The sequence below is a fragment of the Salvelinus fontinalis genome, chromosome 15, assembly GCF_029448725.1.
Source record: "Salvelinus fontinalis isolate EN_2023a chromosome 15, ASM2944872v1, whole genome shotgun sequence".
In the NCBI taxonomy this organism is placed as follows: Eukaryota; Metazoa; Chordata; class Actinopteri; order Salmoniformes; family Salmonidae; genus Salvelinus; species Salvelinus fontinalis.
The window spans coordinates 45,739,813-45,762,656 of NC_074679.1; the positions used below are offsets into that span (position 1 = coordinate 45,739,813).

A 22,844-nucleotide genomic window follows, 5' to 3' on the forward strand; every position below is an offset into this window, starting at 1 on the left:
GTCATTAAATCAATTATTAAAAGGGATAGTTTTTCAAAATGTCATCAAATTCATCAAAGCAAAATGTATCAGATGTACCTGAAGTCAGGGGGCAGGGTCTGGGCTCCAACTCCAGCGTCGCTGGCTGTCTGGGCCCTCAGCTCCTCAGCTGTGAGGAGGCAGTGGAGGCGGTACAGTATGCTGGGGAGACACACAGCCTTCCGCCACAGAGAGGCTGGGATGGGGTGGATGACACACAGCTCTGGGACCAGGATCTGGAAGGGCAGAGGTGAGGGGAAGAAAAAGAGAAAGAAAATTCGACATCCTTCCAGATGTTTGTAGGCTAGGGCCAGAGATAAAGTAGATACTGGGATGAGGTGGATGGCACACAGCTCTGTGACCAAGTTGTGGAGGGGAGGAAACATATTTCTAGAAGTAGGAGAAGATAGTTCTCCAACATACTCTAATCTAGATTCTAGACCAGGGATCAAATCAAATATTATCTGTCACATACGCCGAATACAACAGGTGTAGACCTTACAGTGAAATGCTTACTTACAAGCACTTAACCAACAATGCTGTTTAAAGAAAAACTAAATACAATAAAAAAGAAAAGAGAAAAATAAATAATTAAAGAGCAACAATACAATAACAGTAGCGAAGCTATATAAAGGGGGTACCGGTACAGAGTCAATGTACGGGGGCATCGGTTAGTCGAGGTAATTAAGGTATTATGTAGATGTAAGTAGAGGTAAAGTGACTATGCATAGCTAATAAACAGAGTAGCAGCAGTGTAAAAATGGGGGTGGGGGTGGGGGTATGGGTGGGGTCAATGCAAATAGTCCGGGTAGCCATTTGATTAGCTGTTCAGGAGACTTATGGCTTGGGGGTAGAAGCTGTTAAGAAGCCTTTTGGACCTGGACTTGGCGCTCCGGTACTGCTTGCCGTAAGGTAGCAGAGAGAACAGTTTATGACTAGAGTGGCTGGAGTCTTTGGCAATTCTTGGGGCCTTCCTCTGACACCGCCTGGTATAGAGGTCCTGGATGGCAGGAAGCTTGACCCCAGTGATGTACTGGGCCGTACACACTACCTTCTATCAGGATGCACTCGATGGTGCAGCTGTAGAACTTTGAAGATCTGAGGACACATGCCAAATCTTTTCAGGCTCTTGAGGGGGAATTGGGCACGTGATGTCGTGCCCTCTTCACGACTGTCTTGGCATGTTTGGACCATGATAGTTTGTTGGTGATGTGGACACCAAGGAACTTGAAGCTCTCAACCTGCTCCACTACAGCCCCGTCGATGAGAATGGGGACATGCTTGGCCCTCCTTTTCCTGTAGTCCACAATCATCTCCTTTGTCTTAATCACGTTGAGGGACAAGTTGTTATCCTGGCACCACACTGCCAGCTCTCTGACCTCCTCACTATAAGCTGTCTCACCATTGTCAGTGATCAGGCCTACCACTGTTGTGTCGTAGGAAAACTTAATGATGGTGTAGGAGTCATGCTTGGCCATGCAGTCGTGGGTGAACAGGGAGTACAAGAGGGGACTGAGCACGCACCCCTGAGGGGTCCCCGTGTTAAGGATCAGCGTGGCAGATGTGTTGTTACCTACCCCTTACCTCCTGGGGGCTGACTGTCAAGAAGTCCAGGATCCAGGAGGTGTTTAGTCACAAGGTCCTTACCTTAGTGATAAGCTTTCAGGGCACTATGGTTTTGAACGCTGAGCTGTAGTCAATGAATAGCATTCTCACATAGGTGTTCCTTTTGTCCAGGTGGGAAAGGGCAGTGTGGAGTACAATAGAGATTGCGTCATCTGTGGATCTGTTGAAGCGGTATGCAAATTGGAGAAGGTCTAGGGTTTCTGTGATAATGGTGTTGATGTGAGCCATGACCAGCCTTTCAAAGCACTTCATGGCTACCGAAGTGAGTGCTATGGGTCGGTAGTCATTTAGGCAAGTTACCTTGGTGTTCTTGGGCACAGGGACTATGGTGGTTTGCTTGAAACATGTTGGTACTACAGACTCAGTCAGGGACAGGTTGAAAATATTAGTGAAGACACTTGCAAGTTGGTCAGCGCATACTCAGAGTACACGTCCTGGTAATCGTCTAGCCCTGCGGCCTTGTAAATGTAGACTTGTTTAAAAGGTCTTGTTCACATCAGCTAGGGAGAGTGTGAACACACAGTTGTCCAGAACAGCTGGTGATCTCATGCATGCTTCAGTGTTGCTTGCCTTGAAGTGAGCATAGAAGTCAATTAGCTCGTCTGGTAGGCTTGTCACTGTGCAGCTCGCGGCTGTGCTTCCCTTTGTAGTCCGTAATAGTTTACAAAATCCGACGATCCGTCAGAGTCGGTGTAGTACGATTCAATCTTAGTCCTATATTGACGCTTCGCCAGTTTGATGGTTCGTCGAAGGGCATGGCGGGATTTCTTATAAGCGAATCCCGCTCTTAGAATCCCGCTCCTTGAAAGAGGCAGCACTGGTTGGGCTTCCATGGCTTCTGGTTGGGATATGTACGTACGGTTACTGTGGGGATGTCGTCATTGATGCACTTATTGATGAAGCCAGTGACTGATGTGGTGTACTCCTCGATGCCATTGGAAGAATCCCGGAACAAATTCCAGTCTGTGCTAGCAAAATTGTCTTGCAGCTTAGCATCTGCGTCATCTGACCACTTCCGTATTGCACGAGTCTCTGGTGCTTCCTTCTTTAGAGTTCTCTTGTAAGCAAGAAACCGGAGGATAGAGTTATGGTCAAATTTGCCAAATGGAGGGCGAGGGAGAGCTTTCTAGGCATCTCTGCGTGTGGAGTAAAGGTGGTCTAGATTTTTGCACATATGACATGCTTGAAGAAATTAGGTAAACAGATTTAAGTTTCCCTGCATTAAAGTTCCCGGCTACTAGGAGCATTTTCTTGTTTCCTTATGGCCTTATACAGCTCGTTGAGTGCAGTCTTAGTGCCAGCAAAGGTTTGTGGTGGTAAATAGCTACAAAAAATATAGATGAAAACTCTCTTGGTAAATAGTGTGGTATACAGCTTATTATGAGATACTTTACCTGAGGCGGTTCAAAACCTTGAGACTTTCTTAATATTAGATTTCCTGCACCAGCTGTTATTTACAAATAGACACAGACCACAACCCCTTGTCTTACCGGAAGCAGCTGTTCTATCTTGCCGATGCACAGAAAACCAAACCAGCTGTACGTTATCCATGTCGTCATTCAGCCACAACTCGGTGAAACATAAAGATATTACAGTTATTAAACGTCCCGTTCGTAGGTTAGTCTTGATCGGAGCTCATCCATTTGATTATCCAATGATTGCACATTGGCTAATAGGACTGATGGAAGAGGCGGATTACCCACTCGCCTACAGTACCAGTCAAAAGTTTGGACACACCTACTCATTCAAGCGTTTTTCTTTATTTTGACTATTTTCTACATTATAGAATAATAGTTTAAGACATCAAAACTATGAAATAACACATGGAATCATGTAATAACCAAAAAAGTGTTAAACAAATCTAAATATATTCTATATTTGAGTTTCTTCAAAGTAGCCACCCTTTGCCTTGATGACAGCTTTCCACACTCTTGTCATTCTCTCTACCACCTTCAATGCTTTTCCAACAGTCTTGAATGAGTTCCCACATATGCTGAGCACTTGTTGGCTGCTTTTCCTTCACTCTTTGGCAAAAACATAATAATTTGAAACCTTGCATACATTTGTATACGATCATAAATTATGCGTGGGAATACTTTGAACAGATTTCCAAAATGTTGCTGATTTGCTGATGTTTTTAGTCTTTTACGTCCAACAATTAAAAAAACTAAAGAAAAAAATGTTTATTTGCTCAGAAAACATGGGGGGCCAAATACAATCACCAGCGGGCCAAATTCGGCCCACGGACCGCCAGTTGGGGAACCCTGTTTTAAACCATCTTCAGAGTTAGTCTTCATCTCTAAATATGGTGGAAGGTGGATCCATGGCTTTGTATGTAGACTAGATTACCTGTTTGTTCTGTAGACTCTCCCACTTGGCCTTCCTCTTCTCTGTACTGCTGAGAGGCAGTGCTTTCCCCTTCTGGTTTAGGTGGCGAGGGGTTAAGAGGTTCAGTCTGCAGGCAGAGGTCAGAACTGGATGAGTTATACAGTAGTTCAGATACAGTAACCTTCATGGGTGTAAAGGTACAGATAAATTTTTCTCCCCATATCTTTCTATTTTGATGGTGCTCCCCCCACCATCCGTGGAGGTCTGAGAGACCTCATAAGGGCATCCTTATGATGATGGAGATGAATAAGATACATTTTCCTCTCTCTCCCTCCTTCCTCCCCCTCTCCCTCCCCATCTCCTTCACCTCTCCTCTCTCTCACCGTGAGGAGGTGTGGTCGACATCCAATAGTGGCTGGTTTACATTGGATAGGTCCAGGTTGTACTTGGTTTTGTAGTACTCAGCAAAAGTCTCATACTCCGGCGACGGGAACTTGCTAAGTGGTGTGAGGTCTGTGTAAACGTCAGCCACATAGAAACGGTGAGGCTGGTCAAAGTTACGATACCTGAGAGAGAGAGAGAGAGACAGGGATTAGAGGTCAAGGGTTGCCATAAATGGAACAGTGAAGATATACACTTAGTGTAAAAAAAACATGAAGGACACATTCCTAATATCCGGTTGAACGAGAAATGTTTTTTTGTGCGTATGGAGCATTTCTGGGATCTTTTATTTCAGCTCATGAAACATGGGACCAACACTTTACATGTTGCGTTTATATTTTTGTTCAGTGTATAATCTTATGGCTCATATCAAATTAATTGTATGCTGTTTAAATCAAGTCTCTTCCCTATGGACCCTGGTCAAAAGAAGTGCACTGTATACAGGGAGCTATTTGGCTCCTCAGTCAGGGAGGGGTGAAGCAAGCAGCGTAAGGTGAAGCAAGGTGAAGCAAGCAGCGTACCGTGGAATGATGACAGCGTCTTGGTAGTCTTCCAGTTTGAAGGTGAAGGGGTTCTGCTTGGTGTACAGGGTGGTAGGAATGCCAGTACGAGCCTCAGACTTCTCTATGTCCTCCATGAATTTAAAGTCCAAATCTAGAGTGATGGAATCCTCAACTGGAAGTAGAGAAAATGTAAACAATGGAAGTTTACATGGTGAATGAATACTTTCAGACATTGGAAATTAGCTGATTTGACACTAGGGTTGGGTGGTATACCGTATTTACACCATATCCCAGGGTATTTCGAAACACCCTCAGTATGATTTTCCAATGCCGCTTAAAAAAAAAAAAGTCAGAAGTTTACATACACTTATGTTGGAGTCATTAAAACTTGTTTTTCAACCACTACACACATTTCTTGTTAACAAACTATAGTTTTTGCAAGTCGGTTAGGACCTCTACTTTGTGCATGACACAAGTAATTTTTCCAACAATTGTTTACAGACAGATTATTTCACTTAATCTGACCCACTGTATCAGAAGTTTACATATACTAAGTTGACTGTGCTTTTAACTTCTTATGGCTGCAGGGGCAGTATTGAGTAGCTTGGATGAAAGGTGCACTGAGGTGCCCAGAGTAAACGGCCTGCTCCTCAGTCATAGTTGCTAATATTTGCATATTATTATTAGTATTGGAAAGAAAACACTCTGAAGTTTCTAAAACTGTTTGAATTATGTCTGTGAGTATAACAGAACTCATATGGCAGGCAACAACCTGAGAAGTTCCTCTTCCTGTTTGGATTTTTTCTGAGGGTGGCAGATTTTCAACCATGCTCTCATTGAAATTACAGCGAGATATTGATGAGTTTTCACTTCCTACGGCTTCCACTAGATGTCAACAGTCAATAGAACTTTGTCTGATGACTCTAATGTGAAGGGGGGCCGAAGGAGACAGGAATTAGTCACCACTGCCATGAGCTGACCATGCTTTGACCACGCACGTTCACGTGATAGGCAGCTCCGTTCCATCGCTCAACTGAAGTCAATCTAATTCTCCGGTTGGAACGTTATTCAAGATGTTAACAACATTCTAACGATTAATTCAGTACATCGTTTGACATGTTTCTACTGACTGTTATGGAACTTTTGGACATTTCGTCACGTTATAGTGGACGCGCTTTGTGACTTTGGAATTGTTTACCAAACGCACTAACCAAAGTAGCTAATTGGACATAAATAACGGACATTATCGAACAAATCAAGCATTTATTGTGGACCTGGGATTCCTAGGACTGCATTCTGATTAAGTTCATCAAAGGTAAGGAAACATTTATCATGTATTTTCTGGTTTCTGTTGACTCCAACATGGCGGCTAATTTGGCTATTGTTCTGAGCGCCGTCTCAGATTATTACATGGTTTGCTTTTTCAGTAAAGTTTTTTTGAAATCTGACACAGCGGTTGCATTAAGGAGAGGTATTTCTATAATTCCATGTGTATAACTTGTATTATCATCTACATTTATGATGAGTATTTCTGTTGAAACGATGTGGCTATGGAAAATCACTTTTTTTGGAACTAGTGAATGTAACGCGCCAATGTACACTCCGATTTTTTGATAGAAATATGAACTTTATCAAACAAAACATGCATGTATTGTGTAACATAAAGTCCTATGAGTGTCATCTGATGAAGATCATCAAAGGTTAGTGATTAATTTTATTTCTATTTCTGCTTTTTGTGACTGCTATATTTTGCTGGAAAAATGGCTGTGCTTATTGTGGTTTGGTGGTGACCTAACATCATCGTTTGTAGTGCTTTCGCTGAAAAGCATATTTGAAATCGGACACTTTGGTGGGATTAACAACAAGATTACCTTTAAAATGATATGACACATGTATGTTTGAGGAATTTTAATTATGAGATTTCTGTTGTTTGAATTTGGCGCCCTGCACTTTCACTGGCTGTTGTCATATCGATCCCGTTAGCGGGATTGCAGCCATAAGAAGTTTTACAGCTTGGAAAATTCCAAAAATTGTAGACCTCCACAAGTCTGGTTCATCCTTGGGAGCAATTTCCAAACGCCTGAAGGTACCACGTTCATCACGTTCAAGTATAAACACCAAGGGTGTCACGCCCTGACCTTAGAGAGCCGTTTTATTTCTCTATTTGGTTAGGTCAGGGTGTGATTTGGGGTGGGCATTCTATGTTGTCTATTTCTTTGTTTTTGGCCGAGTATGGTTCCCAATCAGAGGCAGCTGTCTATCGTTGTCTCTGATTGGGAATCATACTTAGGCAGCCCTTTTTCCCACTTGCTGTTGTGGAATCTTGTTTTTGTTAGTTGCTGGTTTAGCGCTACATTACTTTACGTGTTGTTTATCTTTCTTGTTTTTTTGGTGTTCGTTTATATAAATTCATATGTACGCCTACCACGCTGCACCTTGGTCTCATTCCGACGACAGCCGTAACAATGGGACCATGGAGCAGTTATACCGCTCAGGAAGAAGACGCGTTCTGTCTCCTAGAGATGAACGTACTTTGGTGCGAAAAGTGCAAATCAATCCCAAAATAACAGCAAAGGACCTTGTGAAGATGCTGGAGGAAACAGTTACAAAGTATCTATATCCACAGTAAAACGAGTCCTATATCGACATAACCTGAAAGGCCACTCAGCAAGGAAGAAGCCACTGCTCCAAAACCGGCATTAAAAAGCCAGACTACGGTTTGCAACTGCACATGGAGACAAAAATGTCACTTTTTGGAGAAATGTCCTCTGGTCTGATGAAACCAAAATAGAACTGTTTGGCCATAATGACCATCGTTACGTTTGGAGGAAAAAGGGGCCGAAGAACATCTTGCAAGCCGAAGAACACCATCCCAACCGTGAAGCGGGGGTTGCAGCATCATGTTTTGGGGGTGCTTTTCTGCAGGAGGGGCTGGTGCACTTCACAAAATAGATGGCATCATGAGGTAGGGAAAGTTATGTGGATATATGGAAGCAACATCTCAAGACATCAGTCAGGAAGTTAAAGCTTGGTCGCAAATGGGTCTTCCAAATGGACAATGACCCCAAGCATACTTCCAAAGTTGTGGCAAAATGGCTTAAGGACAACAAAGTCAAGGTGTTGGAGTGGCCATCACAAAGCCCTGAACTCAATCCCATAGAAAATTTGTGGGCAGAACTGAAAAAGCATGTGCGAGCAAGGAGGCCTGCAAACTCAGTTACACCAGCTGTCAGGAGGAATGGGCCACAATTCACCCAACTTATTGTGGTAAGCTTGTGGAAGGCTACCCGAAACGTTTGACCCAAGTTAAACAATTTAAAGGCAATGCTATCAAATACTAATTGAGTGTATGTAAACTTGACCCAATGGAAATGTGATGGAAAAAAATAAAAGCTGAAATAAATCATTCTCTCTACTATTATTCTGAAATTTCACATTCTTAAAATAAAGTGGTGATCCAAACTGACCTAAGACAGGGAATTTCTACTTGAATTAAATGTCAGGAATTGTGAAAATCTGAGTTTAAATGTATTTGTCTAAGGTATATGTAAACTTCCGACTTCAACTGTAAATACATGCAGTCAACTTGTGCACTAGGTAATATATAAAGCAGATTAATACATTTGCCTGTTAGATTATCTTTCACTATGAAGCTTACCAGTAATAATTTCCCAAAACAGCTGCTTGAGACAGTCAGCTTTGTTTGTATAGAAGCACAATGAGCAAAATGGGAGCATCGTGAGGTGAATCACTCCTGCAGCGTAACTTAAGTGAGGAGATCAAGTTGCACTTCTATGAATTTCAATAATAATGTTTGCCAGCTATAGATCTTATAATTATTAAGGTAACTATCTAAAATGTGTCAAATAAATTCTCTCCAGATGTGTTTTGCTAACTTGCTAACATTAGCTTGTGTAACAGCAGCAGAGACAATTCCCTCCTGGATTAAGATCCCTCCTGTCTAAGATTTATTTTGTGTGTGCTGCAAACTGCATTTTGAGATACTTGCGTAACTTTATGAGCTGAGCTGTCTGTCTCAGAAGTAAAGTATTGCATTTGCTAGATAGCACTTACCTAGCATCTGCTATGGGGATTCTTTAGTACTTAGAATTTTGTTAGCATTCTGGTAAATTACGTTTTATGGGCTTTTTTCACATTTTAAAATACATTTCGCCCCTTGTGTGCACTACTGGTAATACCGTTAATCCCGGGAAGACAGAGTATGAAAATGTGTACACCGCCCAACTCTATTTGACACAGTACGCATCCCTATGTGCCCTGCTCAAAATGAGTGCACTATAAAAGGGAATAGAGTGCCATTTGGTACCCACCCATAGGCTTACTAATGGAGTAAGGCCTACAGTATGTGCGCAACGTTGGGCTCTCACTCACCACATTAAGAGGTAGCACACAGCAGACTAACTCACCAACATTGAGAGGTAGAACGCAGTAGGCTGAGTCGGCCTGCGTGGGTTTGAACTCCAAAGCAGGTTTCTCCAGGCGGAGGATGTGAGAGAAGATGTACTGGTGTAATCTGGTGATCAGGTCCAGCTGGATAGCACTCAGGGTGAACCCTGCCTTCTGGAGCTCGATGGAGATGGTCACCTCACCAGACCGTGTGTAAACAGGAAAATGGGGAATCTGTGGAGAGGGATGAGGGGGTTAGGTGAGTTTCAACGTACACTTAATAAAGGCCATACTAACTTTGGAAAATCAAGTGGGCCCTGCTGTCTAGCTGTTGCTTCCTAGAAAAATATGTTCTCGATCAGTTTCAATAGAAATTGTTAATGTTTGCATCCCTAAATATTGCTTTGAGGACCAGCCCGGAAACAATGAAAAGGGAAACTGAGATAGGTGTGTTCCTTACCCGAGGTATAGGTTTGGCGGTCAGGATGCCGAAGCACCTGGTAGTGTCTTCTGGAGGGTAGAGCTTCCTGCGGCGGAAGTTGAGCTCATCAGGCAGAGGGGTGGTGAGGACCATGCCGACCACATACAGGTAGGAAGACTGCTGCGGTACAGGGTAACTGTCCCGAAGACACTCCGGTATCTGGGGTGAAAACAGCATTGGATTGGTGAAAACGAGTTTCCACCCTCATTTCTACACCGGTGAATTGTGTTTACATCCATGGGGGAGGGAATGAACGAGTGAACACTTCTGGGTGAAGAGAATCAGACAGTAGCCAAGGAGAGGAAGCAGTTCCACACCATTTAAATGAGAGGCACCATACAGTGGATTGCGAAAGTATTCCCCCCTTGGCATTTTTCCTATTTTGTTGCCTTACAGCCTGCAATTAAAATAGATTTTTTTGGGGGGGTTTGTATCATTTGATTTACACAACATGCCTACCACTGTGAAGATACAAAATATTTCTTATTGTGAAACAAACAAGAAATAAGACCAAAAAAAATGAAACTTGAGCGTGCATAACTAATCACCCCCTCAAAGTCAATACTTTGTCGAGCCACCTTTTGCAGCAATTACAGCTGCAAGTCTCTTGGGGTATGTCTCTATAAGCTTGGCACATCAAGCCACTGGGATTTTTGCCCATTCTTCAAGGCAAAACTGCTCCAGCTCAAGTTGGATGGGTTCCGCTGGTGTACAGCAATCTTTAAGTCATACCACAGATTCTCAATTGGATTGTGGTAATGGGCTTCAATTAGGCCATTCCAAGATATTTAAATGTTTCCCCTTAAACCACTCGAGTGTTGCTTTAGCAGTATGCTTAGGGTCATTGTCCTCCTGGAAGGTGAACCGCCGTCCCAGTCTCAAATCTCTGGAAGACTGAAACAGGTTTCCTTGTATTTAGCGCCATCTATCATTCCTTCAATTCTGACCAGTTTCCCAGTCCCTGCCGATGAAAAACATCCCCACAGCATGATGCTGCTACCACCATGCTTCACTGTGGGGATGTTGTTCTCGGGGTGAGGAGAGGTGTTGGGTTTGCGCCAGACATAGCGTTTTCCTTGATGGCGAAAAAGCTCAATTTTAGTCTCATCTGACCAGAGTACCTTCTTACATATGTTTGGGGAGTCTCCCACATGCTTTTGGGCGAACACTAAACATGTTTTCTTATTTCTTTCTGGACACTCTTCCGTAAAGCCCAGCTCCGTGGAGTGTACAGCTTAAAGTGGTCCTATGGACAGATACTCCAATCTCCATTGTGGAGCTTTGCAGCTCCTTCAGGGTTATCTTTGGTCTCTTTGTTGCCTCTGATTAATCCCCTCCTTGCCTGGTCCGTGAGTCTTGGTGGGCGGCCCTCTCTTGGCAGGTTTGTTGTGGTGCCATATTCTTTCCATTTTTTAATAATGGTGCTCCGTGGGATGTTCAAAGTTTCTGATATTTTTTTATAACCCAACCCTGATCTGTACTTCTCCACAACTTTGTCCCTGACTTGTTTGGAGAGCTCCTTGGTCTTGATGGTGGCGCTTGCTTGGTGGTGCCCCTTGCCTAATGGTGTTGCAGACTCTGGGGCCTTTCAGAATATATATACTGTATATATACTGTGTATATATACTGAGATCATGTGACACTTAGATTGCACACAGGCAGACTTTATTTAACTAATTATGTGACTTCTGAAGGTAATTAGTTGCGCCAGATCTTATTTAGGGGCTTCATAGCAAAGGGGGTGAATAGATATGCACGCACCACTTTTCAGCTTTTAATTTTTTTGAATTTTTATAAATAAGTTATTTTTCTTCATTTCACTTCACCAATTTTGACTATTTTGTGTATGTCCATTACATGAAATCCAAATAAAAATCAATTTAAATTACAGGTTGTAATGCAACAAAATAGGAAAAACGCCAAGGGGGATGAATACTTTTGCAAGGCACTGTATCACCAATGGAAAACAGCCCCAGTAAAAAGTACTGCACTACAGTATACACAGAGTACACAAAACATTAAGGACACTTGCTCTTTCCATGACATAGACTGACCAAGTGAATGCTATGATCCCTTATTGATGTCACCTGTTAAATACATTTCAATCAGTGTAGATGAAGGGGAGGAGACAGGTTAAAGAAGGATTTTTAAGCCTTGAGACATGGATATATGTATGTGTATGTGTGCCATTCAGAGGATGCCTTTGAAAGGGGCATGGTAAAGGGTGCCAAGCGCTGCTGGGTTTTACAGGCTCAACAGTTTCCTATGTGCATCAAGATCTTCTCATTTATTTAACCTTTATTTAACTACGCAAGTCAGCTAAGAACAAATTGTTATTTACAATGACTGCCTACACCTGCCAAACCCGGACGACGCTGGGCCAATTGTGCACCGCCCTATGGGGCTCCCAATCACGGCCGGTTGTGATACAGAATGGTCCACCACCCAAAGGACATCCAGCCAACTTGACACAACTGTGGGAAGCACTGGAGTCAACATGGGCCAGCATCCCTGTGGAACGCATTTGACACCTTGTAGAGTCCATGCCCGATGAACTGAGGCTGTTCTGAGGGCAAAAGGGGGTACAACTCAATATTAGGAAGGTGTTCAGTGTATTGAGAATAGGGTTCCATTTGGGATGCATTAGTGATGAGTACTCACAGCTTTAGGGTAGCACTGCCTCCTCTTGGTGGATCCTGGCCTGCCTGGAACACTGGTCTCCTCCTCATCATGGAGATCCAGCTCCTCCTCATACTTCACTGTCTCCTTCCCCACAGGCATCAAGTGGTCATCTAACTCACCTGGGGGAGGGAGGGAGAGAGAGATTTACCTACTATTTACCTACTGGCAAAATGAAGTTAAATATGTCACAGCAGTTAATACCAGGTTCCCCTCTTCTCGCACCACACAGAGAACCCCCCACCCCAGCAAATTCAATTACATTCCCCACAGGCTTGAAGAGAGAGGGAGGGAGATTTGAGGGAGGAAGACAGAAAGAGAGATGGGGAGGGAGAGATACAATCTGGGACTAGCTGCAGTGAGCTAGTCTGGGTACCAGTCTGTTCAGCTATCATTCCACTCCGGTCATGCTAAACATGGCATAATCTTTGGCATAATGACAGAGTACAAGTAGTAGAATGTTAGCTAAACAGACTGGTACCAAGGCTAGCAGTGAGCACTACAAGAATAATATTCTACCAATCAAATAGCTGCATTTTATTTACCTTTTTTATGAAGCTTTTCACAACAAAGCAGTGCTACTGCTTTCTCTGCCAGTCTTGCACAGTTCATTGTCGGCCCCTGCAGTGACAAAACAAAGTGTACATTTGTCTCAAAGACATCCATTATACACACCATTAGTTGAATCTTGACGTCCCGAATAGAAACAGTGGGTGCTACACAATGCTGGTGGATGAGGTGAATTTCCTGCTTACTATGTAGCCTACTACAGCCCTTTGAGCACCTGGAAGCACTGTATAATTATGTGTGTCTCAAAATGCACCTTTTTCCCTGTATAATGCACTACACTTGATCAGAGCTGGAATATATAGGGAATAGGGTGCCATTTGGGATGCAAACCTATAAATCCAATCAATGACGAAAGGACGCAGACTCACAGCGACGGGCACCCGTAGAGGGGAGTTGATGGGCAGGTAGAGGGTTGACTGGTAGCGCAAATCCTGAAGCTCCTTGGTCTTACACTTGAGTGCCAGGTGGGTAAACGGGTCACTGGGCAGACGGGCACAGTATCTGGGGCAGCCATGGGGGAGAGGGACATTAGCACGCCAGACCACCAACAGCAAAATGAAAACAAGAACCAACAAAAATGGAATCTTCAAATCCAATTTAGCAACATCGCCAGCTTTTAATTATAGTATTTTGAGACAACTTATTTTGTTCTCAGTGAATTTAGTCTTGTTGCCACGAAGCGCCCTTTCTAGAACCCTTTTTAGATTTTTCACAGAAGCAAAGCAGTCCCCATTTCCTCTTACCTGTTGATGTGTCCGATGGCCGTGTTGATGGTGACGCGGGGCCCTGCGTCCTCAGAGCGGAGCACGTAGGGAGGCAGGATGTTGTCATCATCCAGCTCCTGTTCCACCTCAAACTCACCGACCCCAGCTGCCTTGGAACACTTATTCCTCAGAATCTGGAGAGATCAAGAGAAGATCTAGAGTCATCAGTATTAGGGTTGTCACAATACTAGTAGAGAAACACAGAAACACTTTTTACATCAGGGATCCCATTTTCCTCTTCTCAAACGTACACGTCAAACTCCCCTTGACATCAAAACTTGATTTACATGAAAGGTTTACTTCCACAATTAAGCAGCATTCACCAATGACCTCGCATATAATTCAAGGATGGCCCTTGTGGACAGGCTCTGAAAACCAGTGTTCCCCAAACAGACACACCAATCAATTGAACATAATTGAGTGGATTATGGTAAAACCATAATCAGCAAAAACAGGAAGATAATTTAGGCTTAATCCCAAATGGCACCCTATTACCTATATACAGTTGAAGTTGGAAGTTTACATACACCTTAGACAAAAACATTTAAACTCTGTTTTCACAATTCCCGACATTTAATCCTAGTAAAAATTCCCTGTCTTAGGTCAGTTAGGATCACCACTTTATTTTAAGAATGTGAAATGTCAGAATAATAGTAGAGAATAATTTATTTCAGCTTGTATTTCTTTCATCACATTCCCAGTGGGTCAGAAGTTTACATACACCCAACTAGGATTTGGTAGCATTGCCTGTAAATTGTTTAACTTGGATCAAACATTTCGGGTAGCCTTCCACAAGTTTCCCACAATAAGTTGGGTGAATTTTGGCCCATTCCTCCTGACAGAGCTGGTGTAACTGAGTCAGGTGTGTAGGCCTCCTTGCTCTCACACGCTTTTTCAGTTCTGCCCACAAATGTTCTATGGGATTGGGCTTATGGGCTTTGTGATGGCCACTCCAATACCTTGACTTTGTTGTCCTTAAGCCATTTTGACACAATTTTGAAGGCTTGGGGTCATTGTCCATTTGGAAGAGCCATTTGAGACCAAACTTTAACTTCCTGACTGACTAAAGTCTTGAGATCTTGCTTCAATGCATCCACATAATTTTCTTACCTCATGATGCCATCTATTTTCTGAAGTGCACCAGTCCCTTCTGCAGCAAAGCACCCCCACAACATGATGCTGCCACCCCCGTGCTTCACGGTTGGGATGGTGTTCTTCGGCTTGCAAGCCTCCCCCTTTTTGCTCCAAACATAACGATGGTCATTATGGCCAAACAGTTCTATTTTGGTTTCATCAGACCAGAGGACATTTCTCCAAAAAGTACGATCTTTGTCCCCATGTGCAGTTGCAAACCGTAGTCTGGCTTTTTGATGGAGGTTTTGGAGCAGTGGCTTCTTCCTTGCTGAGCGGCCTTTCAGGTTATGTCGATATAGGACTCGTTTTACTGTGGATATAGATACTTTTGTACCTGTTTCCTCCAGCATCTTCACAAGGTCCTTTGCTGTTGTTCTGGGATTGATTTGCACTTTTCGCACGAAAGTACATTCATCTCTAGGAGACAGACCGCATCTCCTTCCTGAGCGGTATGACGACTGCATGGTCCCATGGTGTTTATACTTAAGTACTATTGTTTGTACAGATGAACGTGGTACCTTCAGGCATTTGGAAATTGCTCCCCAGGATGAACCAGACTTGTGAAGGTCGACAATTTGTTTTTCTGAGGTCTTGGCTGAGGTCTTTCTTTTGATTTTCACATGATGTCAAGCAAAGAGGCACCAAATTTGAAGGTAGGCCTTGTCTGGAATTTTCCAAGATGTTTAAAGGCACAGTCAACTTAGTGTATGTAAAATTCTGACCCACTGGAATTGGGATACTGTGAATTATAAGTGAAATAACCTGTCTGTATTCAATTGTTGGAAAAAATTACTTGTGTCATGCACAAAGTAGATGTCCTAACCGACTTTCCAAAACTAAAGTTTGTTAACAAGAAATTTGTGGAGTGGTTGAAAAGCGAGTTTTAATGACTCTAACCTAAGTGTATGTAAACTTCCGACTTCCACTGCAGATGCATACTTAGACAACAATCTCTGAGAATCCCTGTGTTCCTCAGACAGACACACACATTGAGGTATTGAGGACAGGCTCTGAAAACCACACCTTCTCTATGGCCTTGTAGGTCTTTAGGTCATCCTCGAAGGTCTTGGTCCTCTCACTGTCAGCCAGCATGATGTAGTTGGATACAGGAGCTCTGGCTCGGCCTTTAGACTGAACGTAGGACCTGCAGTTGAGTCAAGTCAACATTTATTTGAAGTGCATTTAACAGGGGTCACAACACACTTTACATGATTAAAAAGGAAGGACAAAACTATGTAGAAAAGCGAGGGGAAGAGTAATAATATCAACAACAATATAAAATAGCACAATGGGCAGGAAGCAACAAGGAAGTGGATAGACAAGCAGTGCTGTACCTGTACTCAGTGGGCAGGTCGAACCGCACCACCAGGTTACATTTGGGAATATCCACTCCTTCCTCCACGATGCTGGTCGCTATGAGCAGGTTGGTCTCGTGGGCTCGGAACTTACGCAGAACCTGAGGGATGATGATGTAAGGTAGTTAGGCGTGGATAGATGGAAAAATGGGTGGATGGATGGATGGACATACAAATGTAGGGGTAGGTCAATTTCGATGTATCTACATAGGATGATGTCCGAAAATACAAAATGGCGTCAATTGGTTCTTACCTCTTCCTGCTTCCTGAATTCCACCTCCATCTGTTTGTTGCGTGGCTGGTTCTTGCCGATGCTGTGGCCGGTGATGAAGTTACTGCTGATGTAGGCCAGCTCTGTGTCCTGCTTCCCGGCCTCTTTTATCAGCCTGACACAAAGAGGGACAATAATCATGGAAATGGTATTAAGACAACCTAAATCCTCCCAAAATAAGATATTATTATTATTTTCTTCCTATATGGTGACAAGTCCTTTTGAGCAGTGTAAAATGAAGAATCTAAGTAGACAAGGTAGCAGAGGCATCACACATTTGAACCAAAATGGCATTGAACCCCAGAATTGTACCGGTTGAGGACGACCGGCAGTGTAGCGCCTATCCACGAAGATGATCCCACACAGAATGTTGGTGAATGGAGAGGGGAAGATAGCCTCAGGCTTCTCCTTCACCTCCTCATCCTCATCTTCGTCCTCTGAGTCACTCCACGATACGTAGTTGTCCTCGTTGCGGTTGTTGTACCACTCCACGCTCTCAAACTGCTGCCTCTCGAAGGGCTGGTACTCATGGAGGATCTCTAAGAGACGGATGACCTTGGGGGTCACGAACTTTAGGTCCAAAGAAGTGGGGGAGAAGTGCTCTTCGCACAGAGCGTGGACCTAGGATACCAGTAATAAATAACTTTACTAGCCTATACCCAGAGGGGAAATTCAGCTGCCTATGTACACACACAGTAGATTGCACAGGAACACAAAATACTATTTATTTATATAGCCCTTATTACAGGAAGAGTTGTCACCAAGTGCTTTACGGAACTCAACTAAACACGAATCACAACATACACACATGGGATAATTAGTACAGTTGAAGTCAGAAGTTTACATACACTTAGGTTGGAGTCATTAAAACTCGTTTTTCAACCACTCCACAAATTTCTTGTTAACAAACTTTAGTTTGGCAAGTCGGTTAAGACATCTACTTTGTGCATGACACAAGTAATTTTTCAAACAATTGTTTACAGACAGATTATTTCACTTATAATTCACTGTATCACAATTCCAGTGGGTCAGAAGTTTACATGCACTAAGTTGACTGTGCCTTTAAACATCTTGGAAAATTCCAGAAAATTATGTAATGGCTTTAGAAGCTTCTGATAGGTTAATTGACATCATTTGAGTCAATTGGAGGTGTACCTGTGGATGTATTTCAAGGTCTACCTTCAAACTCAGTGCCTCTTTGCTTGACATCATGGGAAAATCAAAAGAAATCAGCCAAGACCTCAGAAAAAAAATTGTGGCCTCCACAAGTCTGTTTCATCCTTGGGAGCAATTTCCAAACGCCGGAAGGTACCACGTTCATCTGTACAAACAATAGTACGCAAGTATAAACACCATGGGACTACGCAGCAGTCATACCGCTCTGGAAGGAGACGCGTTGTCTCCTAGAGATGAACGTACTTTGGTGCGAAAAGTGCAAATCAATCACAGAACAACAGCAAAGGACCTTGTGAAGATGATGGAGGACACAGGTAAAAAAGTATCTATATCCACAGTAAAACGAGTCCTATATCGACATAACCTGAAAGGCTACTCAGCAAGGAAGAAGCCACTGCTCCAAAACCGGCATCAAAAAGCCAGACTACGGTTTCCAACTGCACATGGAGACAAAGATCGTACTTTTTGGAGAAATGTCCTCTGGTCTGATGAAACAAAAATAGAACTGTTTGGCCATAATGACTATCGTTACGTTTGGAAGAAAAAGAGGGAGGCTTGCAAGCCGAAGAACACCATCCAAACCGTGAAGTACGGGGGTGGCAGCATCATGTTGTGGGGGTGCTTTGCTGCAGAAGGGACTGGTGCACTTTACAAAATAGATGGCATCATGAGGTAGGAAAATTATGTGGATATATTCAAGCAACATCTCAAGACATCAGTCAGGAAGTTAAAGCTTGGTCACAAATGGGTCTTCCAAATGGACAATGACCCCAAGCATACTTCCAAAGTTGTGGCAAAATGGCTTAAGGACAACAAAGTCAAGGTATTGAAGTGGCCATCACAAAGCCCTGACCTCAAACCTATAGAACATTTGTGGGCAGAACTGAAAAAGCTTGTGAGAGCAAGGAGGCCTACAAACCTGACTCAGTTACACCAGCTCTGTCAGGAGGAATGGGCCAAAATTCACTGAACTTATTGTGGGAAGCTTGTGGAAGGCTACCCGAAACATTTGACCCAAGTTAAACAATTTAAAGGCAATGCTACCAAACACTAATTGAGTGTATGTAAACTTCTGACCCACTGGGAATGTGATGAAAGAAATACAAGCTGAAATAAATAATTCTCTCTCCTATTATTGTGACGTTTCACATTCTTAAAATAAAGTGGTGATCATAACTGACCTAAGACAGGAAAACTTTACTAGGATTAAATGTCAGGAATTGTGAAAAACTGAGTTTAAATGTATTTGGCTTAGGTGTATGTAATCTTCTGACTTCAACTGTATACACATACCTTACATCAAACACACAGGAGTAGACAGCTCACTGGACATATAGACAGCTCACTGGACATACCTTCCTCAGGATGGTGTCAGTGAAGAGCAGGAACTTCCTGTTGATCTCTTCCTGTTCGTGTTTGATGTACTTCTGTAGCTCCCTCACCATGATACCAGCCCCCTTGTCAGCACACCATGGCCCCAGCACCAAAAGCACTGCCCGACAGTCCCTCAGCACCTCGGGAAGAGCAGGGAGAAATTTCTTTATTTTGCCTTTATTTAACCAGGTAAGTAATTGAGAACACATTCTCTTTAACAACGACAACTTGTGCAGCAAAGCAGACAAGTGACATTAAAGACAAAGCAGACAATTACAATTCTCAGATGTATAGGCTAGGCTGTAGGGCTCTGAATAAAAGTAGTGCACAAATATAGGGAATATGGTGCCATTTGGGATACAAGCTTGGATATGTATATAAGGTCAGACCTGTTTGGTTATGAAGGTGGGGTCTCTGTCCTCTCGAGGCACAGATAGGTTGCAGTCATTGAGGAAGTGGAGAGCCTCATCCAGCTCGCTCAGCAGACACTCAGAGAGGCCACTCTTGTCCAGGTACGGTCCACAGTCCAGCACCACTTCTCTGGGCTGGGAAGCATATCTGAGACACACACAGTTCAGTTTTCCCTTTTCGATCCTAAATAATACGATTGTGGACAGTCGGGGACCTGCTCTTAGATAAGTACTCCTACTAGGAGTTGCTTGATGAATACGGGCCATGGTGTGTATTATTACAATACCTGTCGAGGACTACAAGGTCAGTAGCGGTCTCTGCATTGCTCCTTAAGATCCGCTCCAGGTTCTGGATCTTCTGCTCCAGTTCAGATGGGTCACATTTACCATTCAAGATGGATGCTGTGAGGCCCAGGATGCGAGGGCTGCACAGGGAGCCCTCACATAGCTGAAACAAAGATTGCGAGAGACAGATCACACATTACTGAAACAGAGGAGAGAGAACCCTCACATTAATGAAACAGAGATTGAGAGCCTTCACATAAATGAAAACAGAGATACAGAAGAGACAGCTCTCACATAGCTGAAACACAGATAGACAGACCTCACATATCTGAAACAGAGATAGAGATAGCCTTTGCATAGCTGAAACAGAGATAGAGACAGACCTCACATAACTGAAACTGTGTGAAACTCACATAGCAGAAACAGATACAAGGACAGAAAATGCTAAAACATTGAACAGCCTGCAACGAGGTTTAATAAGGAAGGTTGACTGACAACACTTTTTCCTCATTTCCAATGGTGAATAATATAATGACTAAACTCCAATCTCCATAATGCTTTGGCTCTCGCCATACAGGGAAGGAAACTTGAATGCATAACTACGTAGAGTAGACGGTAATTGTACCTTCATTATCTCCCGGTAGGGATGGTCTGTGATTGCCAGGTGACACTCATCAAACACCACCAGGTTGAGTTTCGATAGTGGCAACACTCCATTCTTCAGCACATGCAGGAAGATATGACAAGTCATAACGAGCACCTAGAAAAACAGAAATGATGGAGAGAATGAGTGGAGGGGAGGATGGAGGGATGGCATATTGCCTTGAATAATAGATTACAGTGTCGTGACATTGATTGGGTCCATCCACAGAATGATAACTTTCCAGTCCTCATGGAAATGACACTGGGAATTCAGTGTTTTTTCAAAGTTGTTGAAATTGAGAGGGGAACACTTTAGTAATGCTATTACCAATAGTATTTATCATGAAAGTAATTGGTAACAATTGGTACATTATTCTGGCAAATGTAATTATATGACAAAATTGGTAGCAATTGGTATTTTCCAGATCTGTGTTCAATGAACCCCACCTGATTTTCGATCATTTCTTGGCTCCACTTTTCCCCGGACCATGAGGAGATCTTCTCCGCGCTGGTGTATTCTCCAACCTGGAGATCAGAGTGGGTCCTAACAATAGCTGCTTGCTGAATCACAGACGATGCTTTATTTATCATTCAAGAAAAGAGGGGAAAACAGAGAAATCTCATGGTCTCAATCATACCTTTGGGAGAAGTGTGAAACGTTTGGATGCACTGAATAGGGGATTTCTTTGTGACTCCAAATGTAGCTACCTGTATTCACCAGGAAAACTGTCCTCTTCCCATGTTCGGCAAAGTCTCCCCGGATTTGGTGGGAAAGCTCTTTAGTTAAGATTACTGCAATAAAGGTCTTCCCTGAGCCAGTATTTAAACAGACGATAGTATTGTGTTCAAGAGCTGCTTCAAGAAGTTCAACCTGGCAGGGAAGAGAAGGTTACAGTCATTAGTTTCAACTGTTGTGCAAGCACACTCAATAATTGGATACAAATAAAAAATAAATAAAAATAAAGATAAAATAAAGATAGATACCCACACACTGACGAATGTTCCCACAGTTTATTTAACAACATTTAGACCCGAAGGTCTTCCTGCTAAGTTACAATTGTTTCTGTTATTACGGTGCTATCACTCTGTTATTAGTGTGCCTGCACAGTAATGTCACTGGAGATGGACCAGACCTGAGTGTGATGGCGACTATGTACTGTTGTAATACGGTGGCATTGTTAAACTGGAACCTAGTCGTTGTGTCACTTTGAGTTAGCACTTCTGTCAAGCCAGTCGAAGTGTTGCACAAAAAACTGCGGGAGCATTCATTTGCGTGCGCGGGTATACATCTTTATTCCATAGGTTAGGCTATTGTCATTATCAGATATTAGATCAATGGGGAAAGTGATACCAATGTCTACGTACAACGCACTGCAATCTTTTCCCTAGTGCATAGTCAAGTGCCAGTTTAAACACGTCAGTTGAGCTCCAGTGTCAATTGGACTTCCTCCTTCCTTACCTGATATTTCCTTGGCGTGTAGATGTTGTCGTGGATGGCCTCCTGTTGCCACGGGAGACCAAAGAAAGGCCCCATGGGATTGGAGGCGGGGGTGACTAGCTGGAGTCCTGACATGTTGCTTCAGGACTGGGGGATGCTGGGGGTGCAGTCTATCTCATTTCCTCATTCTCTTCCTCTAAAACTTACTGGTTCCAAAAAATAAAAACAGGCATCACGCAGGCTGGATGTTACTAACAATACAATCATTACTAATATTATTGACAAGATCAATAATAAACATGATATTATTATTCACACAAGTATATACTTACAGGTAGGGTCATACTCTGTGATGGACCAGGCAGCACTTACTCTGGGCTTCATGATCAACGCTCATCAATCAGCTCATCATACTCCCCCACATCTTAACTAGAGGAGCTGTACAGAGAAATACACAACCTCCCCAGACATCAAATCCATGAATAGGCCTATTACACCAAAGCAAATAAAACTAGTGTCCTAGATTCTGGATTGCTAGCTATAACACGTTAGTTAGGTAAAACCAATGTTACCTCTACACAGTTGAAAGGCTTTAATGGCAGTGCTTGAGGAGCTGAAGATTCTTCCTTCCTAAACCGCAATCACAGACAGAGAGGGAAAATAAATGAGAACACAGACATCTTGCTTGGAGGGAATGAGAGAGGGCTGGTGTAGAGTGGAGAAGGGAGCGCACCTGGTTAGGGGGGGGATCTAATTTCTGGATGACAACTGGCTTTTCAACACATTTTTGCCACCCTAAAATCAAGACCACACGCCTGCCCTGACCACTGCTGTAGAACACAGCTGCAACCAATCCCAAAAGTCATTTCAGTTTAGCCAGCACAAGCCCTCATTTTTATAGAGTGCTCACATTTGCTGCTGGTTAAAAGCTGTTGGCTCTCT

General features: G+C 43.2%; 1 protein-coding gene across 1 annotated transcript in view; it reads right to left on the bottom strand.

Annotated features, from left to right (window-relative positions):
- The window catches only part of dicer1 (dicer 1, ribonuclease type III), a 36,056-nt gene extending 13,590 nt beyond the window's left edge, over positions 1-22,466 (bottom strand). The window contains 23 exon segments of the mRNA XM_055863964.1: positions 79-254; positions 3,994-4,099; positions 4,356-4,538; positions 4,935-5,088; positions 9,344-9,557; positions 9,784-9,963; positions 12,466-12,605; positions 13,029-13,104; positions 13,422-13,554; positions 13,797-13,951; positions 15,975-16,095; positions 16,286-16,407; positions 16,560-16,692; positions 16,890-16,903; positions 16,905-17,198; positions 19,109-19,267; positions 19,517-19,685; positions 19,825-19,985; positions 20,448-20,582; positions 20,912-21,042; positions 21,173-21,335; positions 21,924-22,108; positions 22,235-22,466. Of these exon segments, the coding sequence (XP_055719939.1) occupies positions 79-254; positions 3,994-4,099; positions 4,356-4,538; positions 4,935-5,088; positions 9,344-9,557; positions 9,784-9,963; positions 12,466-12,605; positions 13,029-13,104; positions 13,422-13,554; positions 13,797-13,951; positions 15,975-16,095; positions 16,286-16,407; positions 16,560-16,692; positions 16,890-16,903; positions 16,905-17,198; positions 19,109-19,267; positions 19,517-19,685; positions 19,825-19,985; positions 20,448-20,582; positions 20,912-21,042; positions 21,173-21,335; positions 21,924-22,037 (3,233 nt within the window). The 5' untranslated portion in view covers positions 22,038-22,108; positions 22,235-22,466.
- Positions 22,467-22,844: the final 378 nt, after the last annotated feature.